The sequence below is a fragment of the Peromyscus leucopus genome, chromosome 11 (assembly GCF_004664715.2).
Source record: "Peromyscus leucopus breed LL Stock chromosome 11, UCI_PerLeu_2.1, whole genome shotgun sequence".
Classification (NCBI taxonomy): domain Eukaryota; kingdom Metazoa; phylum Chordata; class Mammalia; order Rodentia; family Cricetidae; genus Peromyscus; species Peromyscus leucopus.
In genome coordinates this window covers 33,866,644-33,882,373 of record NC_051072.1, presented here as the reverse complement: position 1 = coordinate 33,882,373, position 15,730 = coordinate 33,866,644, and the positions used below count along the sequence as shown (strand labels likewise).

The window sequence follows — 15,730 nt, the reverse complement described above, 5'->3', positions numbered from 1 at the left end:
TGTCAAGAGGCAGCAAAATGGTCCAGCCATATAGCTGGAAACTTGATTCTTCTTTTTAAAGTCTGCTGTCCTCTTATCCAGTCTATCATCACTCATGTCCTTCCTAGCCTCTTCTCCATATCTTCCAAGTCCCCTGTCACCTCTCCATCTTCTCCTCTGATAAAGCAGCCCTCCCACGGCTACTCAGTACCCATTTGTTTCCCTTCAGTCACTTAACCTGTTGTGGCAGTTGTAGTTTTAATCAGCACTCATCTGGTACCCACGGAGCTAAATTAAAACCGTCAACGGCACTGCACTCTCCTCTAAAATGTCTATAATCTGGGTAGTCACACCAAACCCCAGAAGATCTCATGCTGGCCCGTGTGAGTCCAGGCATATGCTGTTAGCACCTTCACCTGGGTGCTTCGGTTTCAGCTACAGTAGTGAGTATCTCAAGCTCCTGCCATGGCTCAGCATCTTCACTCATACTATCATCCACCCATGCTGCAAACAGGGTGGAAAATCACCCAGTCTTTCAGGGTTCGACTTAAAAGCCACAACTACGTGGGGGCCTTCTCTGACTCCCCCAGACTAGGTAGGAATTGTTGCAAAATCTGAAATTCTTCACAGCACGGCATTTAATTACTGCCGACAGCTCAATTCCTAGATGAGACTGAGTTCCATGTTTGGGGCATGTAGGATAATGGACACATCTGGGAGGTTGGCGGGGGAGATTGGAAGGTGGATGAAAGAGAAAAATGAATTTCCTGTCTCTATAGCTTTTCTCCCTTGTGGCTGTTCCTGTGATACTCTTTCCGTCTCTGTCCCCTCCCTCAGCTACTCTTGGATGTGTGTCAGTGAACTTTGGGAATGGAACGGAGGTGGCACAGCTTAGCTTCTCCCCATCTCTTCTGTTCTTGGGGCAGCGTGGTGCCCACAGGAAGCCCATGTGCTGCTCTGCTCCTATGCCGCAGCTGTGGTGGTTCGCGTGAAAGTGGCTTCCGTGGGCTCCCATATTTGAATATTTGCTCCTCAGTTGGTGGGACTGTTTGAGCTAGATCAGGAGGTGTGGCCTTGGTGGAGTGGGTGTGGCCTTGGTGGAAGAGGTTTGTCATTGGAGGTGGGCTTTGAGGTTTCAAAAGTCGAAGCCAAGTCTCTGTGTCTGTGTCTGGCTCTCTGTCTCTGTCTCGGTCTCACTCTGCCTGTTTCCTGCAGATCCGGATTGAAAATGCTCCGGTGCCATGCCTGTCTGTTTCTCACCATGATGATCATGGTCTAACCCTCCCTCTAACACTGTAAGCAAGCCCCTGGTTGAATGTTTTCTTTTCTAAGAGTTGTCTTGGTCATGACGTCACTTCAGAGCAATAGAACAGTGACTAAGTCTCAAGCTTTTACACCACAGGCCTCCACCAGGAAGGCCAGAGATGAATCTACACTGCTGACTAGTGGTTAGCTGTGGTCCGAGTATGAGGGCCAGTTTGACTGTATCATTATCCCCGAAACTGTGTCTCATCACCTAGAGCTTATTAGGACAAATGCCTTTTTCAATTTGTTGATTTATAGTTCTCTTAAACCCCAGCAAGAGGAAATTCTAGGGAATGGGAGAAGTCTAGAATTGCCCAATTCTCTCTCTGTCTCTCTCCTCCTCCCTCACACAACTGATTTAAATTATGTGTCGATGTGTTTTTAGCTTTTCTAGTATATTCACAAGGAGACATCATAAATTAATCTTACATGTTCGTGGACCGAGTTTGGCAGGGTGTCATCAAGCACAGGCCCATTTTCCGGATCCGTAAGATTAAAATCCAAAGTCACTCTCACGGAGTCCTGGAAGTCATGCTTGTCCTACAAGTTGAAACGTAAGTATTTGTCACCGGTGCCATAGTTGCTGGATGTTAGGACTCTGTTGCAGCATCCTTCTGCCCTGTGGTTTACTGGAACATTCCTGCTCACCTACTCTGACATATCACACCTCAGGAGGCCTTGGCTTCGCTGAAGTACGGTAGCTTTTCTGTTTTGACAAGGGTCGTGGCTGGAAAGTGGTAGCTCCAGAATGACAGGTAATGCCCTCAGAGCTCCACAGAGGGACTTGCTGGAGTTCTGGATATACCACACTGAGCTGCACAGTAAAAACATGGTTTTTCTTGAGATCCATGCCAGTAGCTGCTTCTGGGAAAGTGTCTCCCCCACTTTAAGAAGGCAGACTCCTCCAATGCAGCTGTAGTACACCCATAGACATCTAAACCTATGGAATTTTGCACTGTATACTGATATGAAAATGATGTAAATGGGATTAATGTTTTCCATTTCAGTAAGAATCATTATTTTTGGTGTCAAAAACAATGATCTTTATACACATTGTTGTGAAATGTCTCAGTAGACCTCTGAGGTGGGTAGCTATGATGATTCTTACCTATTTTTTTTGGATTTTTCATGACAGGGTGTAACAGTCCTAGCTGTTCTGGAACTCATTGTGTAGACCAGGCTAGCCTTGAACTCATGGAGATTCACCTGCTCTGCCTCCTGAGTGCTGGGATTAAAGGTGTGCGCCACCACCACCCGGCCTGATGATTTTTATTTTATGCAGAGCCTCTGAGACTAAATAACTTGACCACAGTCATTCAGAACATAAACGGCTGGGATAGAAACGATATCCCGTTCGGCTCTAGAGCAAATATTAAAATAGCTGACACAATTCAAAGGGATTTTATAATGCTTGAAGCTAGTTCATTGCTTTTAGCGTGGGTCCTTGAACAGAGCTCATCCTCTGACCTTGTACCTATGGCTGCAGTCACTGTCGGATAGCAATTGCTGATCTAAATTTCATACAAAAAAAGTTCTAACTTGTCAGTTCTCAGTTCTGAATAACTAAAGAGGGGGGACAACTACACACACACACACACACACACACACACGCACGCACGCACACACTCGATCCTCTCAATCTGGAAGAAGGCAGCTGTAATACACGATTTACTTGCCAACATGTAGAAGGAGTGCCTAGTGCATTCTGATTCTCGAACTGTGATGTTTCTTTGAACCTTTCTTTCCTGAGTTCCAGAGAAAAAACTCCGTGATATCTGTCTCAGTGAATCGAGGGTGACACGATACTGCAAATCTACAAACACATGAAGGAACATTTGACAGACCCGTTTATCTGGGGATGACTCTCACATGACCCCGCTCCAATTATCATTATAGAAAAAAAATCTCTTGAGCAAATGAATCGATAAATGGTCCTACACTGAGAATATCTGTATTGCTACAACACAGAGACAGGAGCAGTCATGGACATAACCTTGAACGTCTACAAACTGGCTCTGTGACTTGACCATGTGCTTAACATTTAAATTATAATTATGTGTAATGCATGTATGCACACACACCCTCATATAAACATATATGTGAACTATGATTTATCAACCAAGTCTGAATTTACTAAATTTTTGTTCAAAATAATATTTTAGAGCTTAGGAATATTGGCAAAGACAAAAATAAACAAAGACCTTTTTACCTTTTTGTAGAAATGTGCCAACTTAGATGATGTTCAAAACATGAAATTCCACAAAATAAGCCCTCATAGATTTGATCCCAATATATTTCAATATCATTGAAGACTGCCTTAGAAAGTTCAGAGCATAAAGCTGAGGAGACACACAGATTGACTCTACACACCCGAGAGTCACACACAGAATATGTCTGGCTTGAACACATGAGCCTCATCTCAGTGAGAAAGCAGCCTTGGGCTGGGTGTGAAGTAGTCAGGTCATGTGCAATACCAGTCTTCCCCAGGAGGGGGCAGGAGAAGGGAGAGGATTCTTTTTCAAAAAATCTTTCATAGATCTTTTTATATGCTCCCGGTGAGAGTGTATATAATATAATTATATGGGGAGGCATAGGTAAATACGGAATTTTGAGGTCATTGCATTCAAACATGTAATTTCTGCTGTAGAATTTACTAGGTTCCATAATTGTTCCTCCTACAGCAGGAGTGGATTCAGGGGTCAACAGGCTCCCAGTGGGCAAATGTTTTGAGCAGTTAATTATGCTCAGGAGAGGTCATCATCCTGGAGCCCATACACTTTCTTCTGCATGAAAGTACTTGCTACCATCATGATGCTTACCAGCTTCGTAAACGGAGTCTTCTTTAGACTTTAATTTCACATGAAAACATATTGTAGCATTTATGCATACTGTTTCTTTTCCCTCCACACGGCAGTTTTTCTTTTGAATATTCACTTTATTGGGTTCAAAATTCATGGTCACTTTAACTACGGCCACATCTCTGGCCCTGCAAACACATGAACAATGGGATTATGCACACATTGTTGCATTTAACTGGGGAGGGTAATGTGGGTGCTTCAAAGGACACTCTCCTCTGTGGACTGTATGTGCTTTTAGGACTATTGCTCTTTAATGGTTATTTGATACATAAAAGATTGCATCTCGTGTCCTAGGAGACCTTCGTTGTTTAGAACCATCTTAGACATTTCGTTCAAAGACAGAAGACAAAATGGAACCAACTAGCCACATGCAAGCTCAGAATCAAAATGGTATTTGGGGATCCCTCTGAGTTTGTTTCCAATTTGGAAATGATTCAAAGGCACCTAGAAAACTAGCTGCCTCCTGCTGGCTTTCATCAAAACTATAACACTTCTCTGTTCTTGAACAGGTAGCCTTGCTGTTGTTTCTTGGAAGAAGAAGTATGTTTGAGACACTGTGAGTGTATGCTGTTTCATGTAATTCCCAAGTTAGCTTTAATCATCAGAAATGCTGCAGTGCCCAGTCCTTAACCATGGCTTTGCTTCCCACAGTTTCAGTTATCCATGGATAGGTAGCCCGGGCACAAAAATATTAAACAGAAAACTCCAGGAAGAAAATAATCATGTTTTAAATTAGACACTCTTCCAAGTAGCATGATAAAATCTATAATTTTTCCATTGTATGCCTGGGCTGTGAACCATCTCCATCCCCAGTCGAGAGTATCCACCTTTACATTTTAATTGCATTTTAATTAAGTGACCTATACTAACAAAGGCATATATCATGTTGTATTGATCTGTCTTTCATTAGATTTTTAGCTTTCTTCTCTGTGGTTTTTTTTCTTTCCTTGTGTGCCTATATGTACATGTGGAGAACAGAGGTTCATGTTAGGTTTCTTCCTCTACCAACCTCAATCTTTCTTTGTTTGAAAACAGTCTTTCTCTAACAGAGAGCTCACTGATGCAGCTAGGCGACTTGGCCCGCAGCCCTGGGAGATTCTTGTTTGCCCACCCCTCCTGTACCAGGGTTCCATGTGTTGTCATGCCTTTTTATGTGGGTGGTGTGAACGAGAATTCCTGGAAAGAAGCTGTGCCTGCAACTGTCTGATGAGAACTGTGGTGGTGTGGAAAAGCTGCCATGGTACAGGTCGGAAGCCAAATTATCTTATCTTGGCCTAGTTTTAACCCCCTCGATTCCTCGTCCAACTCTGTGTCGGAACTCACACCCTGTAACTAACAGACAAAACCCCTTTGGGATCTATCAGCTTAGCAGATCACTAGGCTAGGAATGTCGTCAGATAACATCTGGGAAATATGGATAAGATTTCCCCAGTTTTCTGTTCCAGTCACTCCGATGTATCTACCAAACATTTGAAAATGGCCCCCATTTATGAATTTCTTTATTCTGTTACTGTAAAATGCCACAAAACTGTTTCCACACAGGAACATTATATCAGGGGAGACTTAAATGACTTGAATATATGTTCCCAAGACACCGATACAGTCATTCATATTTGCTTAAGAATAAATCATGCCATTCATTCCTTTAAGATAAGAGTTGTTTGTTTCAGCGACAGTGGTGGGAATCCAAACTCAGGCCCTTATGCTTGTGTGGGAGGCTTTCCTGGTGGAGCCATCTCCCTAGCCCATCTTGTCATATTAGGAAGTGGTTATTGCATATAGTTCTCTGCTGGTTCTAAAAATCATACATTTTAAGGAGTATTTATTTCTACACCATATCTTAAAATTGTTTTAGGAAACAAATTGCTTTAATAAGCAAGGTTATCTTAAGATTTTTGAAATGCTTATTGACAAACACTTGGTGAGTTTTAATTAGTTTACTCCTCGCCAGCAATGAGTGGGCATGTCTGGTTTCTTTTTGGGTGATATGGATTCTCCAGACAGACTTGACTAATGTCTACCCAACTCATCCTTTCTTTCCCAACTGTATCTTTATGGAAGCATGGGTGTGTGGTCCACATAACTGGGCTCTTGCTATCTGCTCATTGACAGCATCTGCTCAGTCACCTGCCTTCTGTATCCTGTTGCAGTCCCGCCCCCCTGCATGGCAAAATCTTGGTCCTTATGATGCACTATCTGAGTCTATTTTGTTCTGCTGGCAATGAAGCCTGGCCAGGAAAGGGTCTTCATCCATTTCTGTGATTCAGGTAAACTAACAAAATCAGTTATCTCTAAAAACTTGAACAATTCAGAGTGAGGAATATTTTCTTATTTACACATATCTTCTAAAGACACTACCCACACAACTTCCCAGAAGAGAACATTTGTTTTAGTGTCAAGTGAATAATTGAGAACCAAATTAAGAGTTCATTCTACCTACTCCTGTTCAGCTTCCTGGTTCTTAAGATTCACTGATGCATTAATCCATTGAATAACTTGCATCTTGTCAGCACAGCATGCCAGGAAATAGACACTTGATATGGCAAGAGTTCTAATCATACTATGTGGTCTGGAATCATATGGGAAATACTGCCAAATGTATATCCAGATGTTATAACATACATACCAGAAGAGGGCAGCTCCACCAAGACCTCCAATGGTCACATCAGTCAGACCATCGCCATTTAAATCCATCTCTCCATGGATAGACTGGCCAAAAAATTTCAATGTCTTGCCATCCCCACCTGATGGAATACGCTGTGAAAATCCCAACAGACAGGTTGATGTCAGAAGAGTCCATTTAAAGTAGTTTTGAATAAATTTGTGAGTTTGGATTAGTGAATAAAGCTAAAAGTAATGATCTTTTGGGCACTGAGAGGGCTCTGAGTAGAAGCAAGAGGAAATCCTGAGATATCCCCAAAGGAAATCATTCTTCTTATGGTACAGACTGTCAGGTCAGGGTTAGTGACTTAGAGAGAGGGGAAATCGATATATAATGTCATTTTTGTCTAATGCTCAAGAGGTATCTGAGCAATAGGCTTTATTTGACTTCTTTTTCAATTCTAATAAACAGATGTATTCAAAGGTACTAGAAACTTTGAGGACACATCTCATAGGCAAGAGGAAGAACAGATGACTGCATAGGACAATTCAAAAAACTGTCCTAAAACACTCATCTCCTCTCACCTCCACCCCTAATGTGAGGAGGACACTGCGAATATGGGGTTCTTGAAGCCTCATCCATGTACCTATGCACCTCACCTTACACAGAAAGTGATCTTCCTATGCTCCATAGCTTAGTGTTTGTCCAAGCAGATACCATTTTAATAGAACCTGTTGGCAAGGAGACAGGACTAACAGACCCTTCCTAAACTTTGGATATTCTTTTCCTTCTTGATTCCTTTTAAGTAACAAAAAGGAAGAAGTCAAACTGGAAAAGGTGATGTGGAAATACCATATGTCCCCTTGACAAATATTCCCATAATTTTTAGGCACACCAATCAGGAGATATATGCCTCATTAGCTCTGAAGGAGCTGATACTGCTTGATTCTGGGTCACGCTGCGTTCCTGGAAATGGGTAAGTACATCATCATCTGTTCCCTGGGAAAGCACTTTCCACTAAAAAAAAAACAATTGAACTCAAATACCGTTTTGTTAATTTTGTTTAAAGCTGCATGTTGATTTACCACTACTTTAAAAAAGGCATTACATATGACAATTTATTCCATTAAACAATTAAAAATCTTTCTTTGCTCCAAATGCTATTCAAGATTCATCCTGAAAGAACAAAGCCACAAAATACAAGAAACCTCTTTGTGTGTATTTCCTGGTTCCCCAATGCCCCACTGGTTAATGCCCCAATGCCTGCCACTAGTTGAGTATATACTCCCACAAAGAATTTTAAGAGAAACAAATCATTTGTCAAATGGACAGGAGCGTTGTTACTTATATGAGCCTTTTATTTTGGTCACCAGTAATGTCATTATAACTTTATAAAAAGTTAACAAAATATTACATGAGTAGGTTTTGAGAATTCTGTTAACTACTGAAATAAAAGAGACCACTGAAATGTAAAAAGAAATAGCTAATGTCTGGATTCTCTTCATGGCTTAGATGATAGAGAGTGTTGATGTAAGTGTTGAATTATAAGCTATTTATTCATAATAGCTCATTGTTGACTACAATTATTTAGAAACTTCCCATTACGTTACAACTTCTCTAAACTCTCTTGTGTTTATGATGCATTAAACATTTATGTGAGTGAATATTTTTCTCATGTAATAAGAAATTAAATTTATAGATTAGGTCAATGAATGTAAAACTGCTTAACTATCAATAAATTTAAACAAGAACAACAGAAATCCCCTGAAGTCAAGATTAATCATTCACATTTTTTTCTCAGAATTACTTGAGAAAAAAATTGTAAACCTCAGAAACCAATATTAATTTGATTAAAATATATAATATTAATTCGTGATTATAAATTTAATGTCATTTTGTTTAATAACAATATGGGCACTGAATAAAAAAAACACAACTTTATCACCCATATTGACTATATCAAATTATTATTGCCCTCTTACTCTTTGGGGTTAAACATGTTGTAGATGTCAAGGAACATTATTACCAGGTGGTCTGGTTTTCTATTTTTTTTTAACCATTTCAAATGATCAGGTCCATGAAGGCAGACAATAATAATCACAGAAAAATAACTAGATAATGGTATAAAACACTAGCTAATTCTTAAGAAAGAACACAGGAGACACTCTTATGTAGTTTCCCGGGAGAGTCAGAATAAAGAAAAGAAACAAAGTAAGTTATGAGTTGTAGAGAAAGGCAGGTGAGACCACTGGGCATGGAAGGGTGAGAGCCTGTGGGAAACTGTGTCTTACTTGTGCATACTCCTTCCTTATGGTCTTATCACTGCCATGATAAATGTAGACAGCTCCCGCATGGTCATCCTCCAGCGGAGCTCCGATCACGATGTCATTAAATCCATCCACGTTGAGGTCTTTTACAGCAGCAATTGCTGTTCCAAATCGGGCCCCACAGGGCTCATTCTTGTTTTCTTTTGTGCATGAATTATCCTTCAGAGATGAACAGCACGTTTGCTTAATTGGTTCCAGGCTCATTTGATATTCAAACCTTGTCTGGAGGGAAGACAAACAGAATACTTAAGAGGTCCCAACACTGCTCCAGAGGAGCAGGTTTGTTTTTAAGAGCATGCTAAACCAGCCTTATGAAATAACCATTAGCATCCCAACAGCAAGCCTGTAAGATATATGAAGTAGGGAAGCCAAGGGAGCCTCAGGGGGCAAGCTTGCTGAGAATTCCAACAGGCTCTTCTTAATGAAGCTAAGGATATAATTAGTCGCATGTTTTTGACTTATTAAAGAACTGTAAATGAAATCCTCCATTGTGGTCCTCCCAGGCCTGCTTTTCTGACAGTGTGCTTCTTGGCCAAGACTCTGTCTATTCTCCACTGAAGACCATTACACAATGTACTCTGCTCAGAAGCAAACCTTTGACAGCTGCCTGGAGTGGAGGGTACCATAGACAATGCTAAGAAAGAACACACTTTTTTTTGGAAAAAGAGGGAGTGACAGAAAGAGGAGGGGAGAACACATAGGTTCTTTCCACCAAACACACAGGAGAAAGCCAAGAAAAAGATAGAAGGAAAGGAAAGTAATTTGGTATTTAAAATAATTAGTATCAGAGAAAAAATAAGAATTAAAAAACAATAACAGGAAAACAAGCCACTAACCTGTCTGTAAATGGCAAACATCCTTTTAATAGAGAATGGAAAAATTACTTCTCCCTTGTTCAATTGTCTAAAACTACAATTGAAATCAGAATCTCCCTTCACTTGGCAAAGTGTTTCTAAAACCCATACTGTCTCCCAGGAAGGGCTTGACACACCATTGCTATTCAGTTGCATCTGTCTATCACCATGGTAACTGTGGATGCCCCCAACTTAGCCAGACTAGAGCTCTTGAATAGGTTATGAGCAGGATTATTTACCAGGTGAGTGGCATTTGTATTTGCATTTTAGAAAATACTGTATACTCCGGTTTAGAAAAAAAAATAAATGAAACAAAACCTAATAGTAACAACAAAAACAAGCAAAAAACACATTTCATATTTTCAAGAAAAACATAATTAAGGTCTGAAAGTAGTTTCCTTGGATTCTAAATGTTCCTTTTGAAACTGTGAAATTGAATGGGCCTTGCAAACTTCTTAGATCATTTTTTCCCCCAAGCAAGTGAAAAATACTCTAGCTGTATTAGTGGGATCTGAAGGGAATGGATTTTTCTGGATTCACCAAACTCAGATGCCCTTACCTGGTTCACAGCATACACGTAGACTTTGCCCTGTTCCTCTTTCTCTGTCCCCATGTACATGGGGGCCCCGACGAGAAGCAGGTCGGTATAAGAATCTTTGTCAATGTCAATTGTTGTCAAGACGCTACCAAAGTAGGAACCGATCTAGGACCCAAGACAAAACAGCAGGGATGAAATCTCAGAAGTGCTCCAGGAAGTGGAAGTCTGCCATTCTATTAACTGTCCTGGTCTAGAAGCAGAAGTGAGAGTTGGTGTCAAGGGCACCAAAATACAGAAAATCTTGCTAGCCAAATCTTCTGTAGACTGAAGCATGATGTGGTCCTGACTTTGAGGATGACCAGTGGTGACAGATTTCTGTCTAGGAGTTAGAGACATGACTACCTTTATTTCTATTGTGACTATCCTTGCTTGTCCACATATCAGATCAACACTACCACGGTGAGTTTCTCAAGGAAAAAGAAAATAAATGAGATTGGAGAGGGTTTTCTGGTTTCATCATTGTATAAATAAGGTACCATGGGAATAAGCAACAAATTCATAAAAGTGGCTGAGTGTATCTGCAATCGTCTTAGTCTATGATTAGTGCTTACTCAATAGTGGCTAAGATGGGGTCCAGCAGTTACAATGAATAGAAAAATAGGAAAAGATTTCAGGGCTCTTCTCTTGAACAACATTTTAAAGAAAAAGGAGCCGTTTTAGTAGGGAACTGGTTTTACACTATCTAAAAACTTAATCACTTTTCACAGATGACCTGTATTTAATACTTTACATTCTTAATGTTCCTCTTACAGGTATTTCCATTGTAGGTTTATTTTTATCTCTGTTCTCATAATTCTGCTTCTATAGCATATATAACATTTTTTTTTTTGGTGGGATGTAAGGGATTGAGATAGTCTTTTTCTGAAGACCAGGCTGGATTGGAATTCACTATTTAGGCCAGGCTCTTCTCGAACTTGTGGCAATTCTCCTGTCTAAGCCACTGGAGTACTAGGATCATAGATATAACCTACCACGTTCACTATAAACAATGCTTGCTTCTCATCCTTGCAGGAGCCTTTCTCTCTTCTCATCTCCTAAACCTTGTCCTGCTCTAAAGGTCAGGCCTGTAGTTTTCTTTGGATTCTCTAAAGCTAGGTGAAGATGCTTCCCCAATGCTTTCACTACTTTGCTACTGCGCACTGGGCACCAGGCTGTTTCTAGAAACTGCTGGATATGAATGTGAGGATGCATTTTTTGAATGTTCTTTCAGTGATCCTTAAAGTACAACTTCACAGACATTTAAAAGGCTTATCATTTTTAAACATTTGAACTAAATATAAATTTTAACCCTCTCCTCACCTCAAAAAAAAAAAAAAAAAGCCTGTAAGTCCTTGCTCTGCTGGACATTCATCACTAGTGTCAGTGGTCCACTGCAGCTGAGAGTGAGCTCACGAGCTGCCCACGTCCACAGTTTCCTGACTTCCTCTGTCTCGTTCCCAACAGCTTTGGTTATTAGAATTTGTGTTGCCACAGGAAACACATCTAAGTGTAATGATGTTCTTGAATTACCCCAACTTCAAGAATGGTTGACCATATTATCATGGAGCAACATTTTAAAAAGGATCTCAGGCTTAGAACAGAAATTATTACTATTTAAAAATCATCCATGGCATTCCCCTTTACTTACATAAGAATGTTTATTTTATATTTTTTATATTCCCTTATACTTGCAGGCAACTTCTGAATGGTAAGAGACTTAAGCTGTCAACAACTACAACAAATAGCATTTTCCCATTCTGCAGCTCTACTTGTCACTTACTTCCATCTACTTTACCTCTTTCCTTTCAACTTCATAATGTTGAAAAGCCATTTTAGGTTATTTATATCTTACCATTGAGCAGGAATAATAGTCTGTTTTATTGTTGATGAGTTTCTGAATGCAAATATGGTTAAATTAAGAAAAAATCCTTTCACCTGAATGTGAGGGACTACCTCTGACGTACTCTGTACTGTTGAACCATGCTGATGTGGGTGAAAATAACTTTGGTTAGGATGCTGCAGTTAGGGTAGGTGGAAGTGAAAGAGAACTCTTTGTATATTATGTGGCTCCTCAGACTGTGGTGGCCTTTTGCAGAGCCCCTGTGAGCTATGACTATACTATCATAAAGCACATGGTTCCTCTGGGGCTCAAGGCTTTTTAACACTAGGGCCACTTCTAGACCAACTCAGTGTGACTCCTGATACCTGGCTGCAGGTTATGATGGCTGCAGCCAGGACTGCCACAGAAGAGGAAGTTCGATTTCAGCCCTGCCTACCAAAGACTAAACAGAACATCTGCTGTGCGATGTCATTCAATATTCTGTGAATATGTATTGCCATGATTGGTTGATAAATAAAATGCTGATTGGCCAGTAGCCAGGCAGGAAGTATAAGTGGGCTGAGGAGAAGAAGAGAATTCTGGGAAGAGGAAGAGCTGAGTCAGGAGTCACCAGCCAGACACAGAGGAAGCAAGATGATGAGGCAGAACTGAGAAAAGGTACCAAGCCATGTGGCTAAACATAGATAAGAATTATGGGTTAATTTAAGTGTAAGAGATAGTCAGTAATAAGCCTGAGCTAATGGCCAAGCAGTTATATATAATATTAACCTCTGTGTATTTACTTGGGGGAAGAAATTGGGAGAGATTTGTTCTGACCAACAGCTAGCCAGGAAACAGGAAAACTTCAACTACAAACATCCTTGCAAATGGCAGAATGAAATTAATGAACTCTCACTGTGGAATGCTTGGAAAACCATAAAACACGAGAAAAAAAAAAAAAAACACAAAAGTACTCAAATTCTTCAAAAAAAAAATACACAGTTAGATCTATTTTTCAGTCTAAAACACTGAATGTATTGATATTTGCCTACTGTATGTATAGTTTCCTAAATGACTTTTAATATTTAAGGATATTTTAAAGGGTTTTCTAATTTTAAATGTTGCATACAATTTTCCATCACCTACAGCATGATCCAATGTGTTGATTTTAAGTCTTTCATCTTTCTTCTTATCTATATCCCATCTTTCCATTTAGAGCCAGCACAAAGTTTAGCTCCTATGAGTTTCCTGTACCATGCATAACTTAAAGTGACCTTCTCTCTTATGAGTGCATCAATGCAACTGCCCTTCTATGCTTCTTGATGTTGTAGATTGTAGCTAGAATTTTCTTGGTCCTGCCTGGCCCACAGTCAGGACAAATCTCTCTCACCCGCCAGTCCCGCAGCTGCTCAGACCCAACCAAGTAAACACACAGAGACTTTACTTATAAACTGTATGGCCATGGCAGGCTTCTTGCTAACTGTTCTTACATCTTAAATTAACCCATTTCTATTAATTTATACCTTGCCATGTGGCTCGTGGCTTACCGGCATCTTCACATGTTGCTTGTCATGGTGGCGACTGGCAGTGTCTCTCTGACTCAGCCTCCACTTCCCAGAATTCTCTTTTCTGCTTGTCCCACCTATACTTCCTGCCTTGTTACTGGCCAATCAGCATTTTATTTATACAGAGCGATATCCACAGCAGTAGATCTTAGTATTTCTTGTGTATATTGAATAAAACTGCATGCAACCTCTATCATCTATACATATCTACTTCTACCTCATTCCAACTGATGTGCTTATGACATCAAAGTTATAGCTACTTCACATCCCTCCAAAGGATCAATAGAAAGCCTTCTTCACAATGGATTTTGAATAATTGGGTTTTTAAAACTTTAGGTCAAACGTCACAGAATTCATACAGATTACAAAAAAACAATTTATTTTGAGTTTACCTGCTCTCCTCTGAGTGTCTGGAGAATTTTGATGTTCCCATCCTCCATCTTGTAGATGACGACCTGGCCTGTATGATTGTATCGAGGCTGTCCAGCGACATAGAGCACATCTCCAGGAACAGTGGCAGAGTTCACTGTGTAACCTAACCAAAGAGAGATCCCAGATGTGTACCCGGATGCCTAAAGTCCTTTGTAATATATTATGAATTACTTTAGATGGTTAGGCTAATCATTTTTATATTTTCTTGCATTTTGTGCTGGTGAGAAGCTCCTTGTTCCTACCACACTTGAATGGCTCTTCAATGATAATTTCCCCCAAACCAAGTTTTTCATTGTTTACTGATACAAATGATACAGCAGTGACGACAGAAAAGTATAATATGAATCTTAAAAGGCCTTATTGATAAAAAAACAAACCTGGAGACAGGTATTGGGATTAAAGCTGAAAGATCAGAGAGACAGAACAGGCCACAGCCACCTCACCTCACCAACTTCTCAGCTGATCCTGTTTCCTCAAACTGGAAGCCTCTGAGTCCTCATCCAGAATGAATCTCAGCTGAACTGCTGCTAAAAGCCTAAAAGCTTAACCAGGCTCTAGTTCCTGGTCCTCACACCTTATATAACTTTCACTTCCTGGGATTAAAGGCATGTGTCACCATGTCTGATTGTTTCCAATGTGGTTTTGAACTCACAGAGATCCAGATGGATCTCTGCCTCCAGAATGCTAGGATTAAAGGTGTGTGTGTAACCATTTTCTGGCCTCTATATCTAGTGGCTGTTCTGTTCTCTGACCCCAGATAAGTTTATTAGGGTGCACAATATATTGGGGAACACAATACCACCACAGAAAAGGGGGAAGAAGTTACCTACATGCACTTGTGCACAGTCATGTATGCTCACACACACCTTGAAACCCTCTAATCACCATTGTGGAGCAAATTAATTACATTTTATTTAGATCAGTGTTTCTCAAAATGTGGGTCATGATCCCTTTGGGGGTTGCATAACTCTTTCACAGGGCTCGTGTAAGGTCAGCAGAAAACACAAATATTTACATTATGATCCATAACACTAGCAAAGTTACAGTTATGAAATAGCAATGAAATAATTTTACAGTTGGGGGTCCCCACAAGAACCACTGATCTAGATACAAGTGTCTATACTATCAACACTAATCATTTTATGTACTCGGATGACAGAAAATATAATCTCTTCCTGCATTGCTAACCATGTCTTTAAACTGCAGTTTTATATGGTTAAAGGTTGTTTGTCTGAGTTGTATCATAGAGGTGTTGCCTTTACTTCCTGGCCATTTGCTGATGGACTAATGGAATTTAGGTGTTTTGTTGTTTTATTTTTTGTTTGTTTGATCATTTTTTGTACTATGCTTGAGATAATAAAGAGCAAGTTTGAGGACTTTCTTTTTCCTTCTTTTGAATATTTTTGACAATA

The 15,730-nt window shown here is 40.1% G+C and overlaps 1 protein-coding gene across 1 annotated transcript in view; it reads right to left on the bottom strand.

Moving 5' to 3' along the window:
- Nucleotides 1-15,730, bottom strand: part of Itga1 (integrin subunit alpha 1) — a 156,140-nt gene that overhangs the window by 34,464 nt on the left and 105,946 nt on the right. Inside the window, exons 12-18 of the mRNA XM_028884613.2 lie at nucleotides 14,279-14,421; nucleotides 10,485-10,628; nucleotides 9,036-9,293; nucleotides 6,769-6,899; nucleotides 4,104-4,270; nucleotides 2,961-3,097; nucleotides 1,714-1,824 (exon numbers count right to left, since the gene is read on the bottom strand). Of these exons, the coding sequence (XP_028740446.1) occupies nucleotides 1,714-1,824; nucleotides 2,961-3,097; nucleotides 4,104-4,270; nucleotides 6,769-6,899; nucleotides 9,036-9,293; nucleotides 10,485-10,628; nucleotides 14,279-14,421 (1,091 nt within the window). The remainder of the gene's footprint in view (nucleotides 1-1,713; nucleotides 1,825-2,960; nucleotides 3,098-4,103; nucleotides 4,271-6,768; nucleotides 6,900-9,035; nucleotides 9,294-10,484; nucleotides 10,629-14,278; nucleotides 14,422-15,730) is intronic.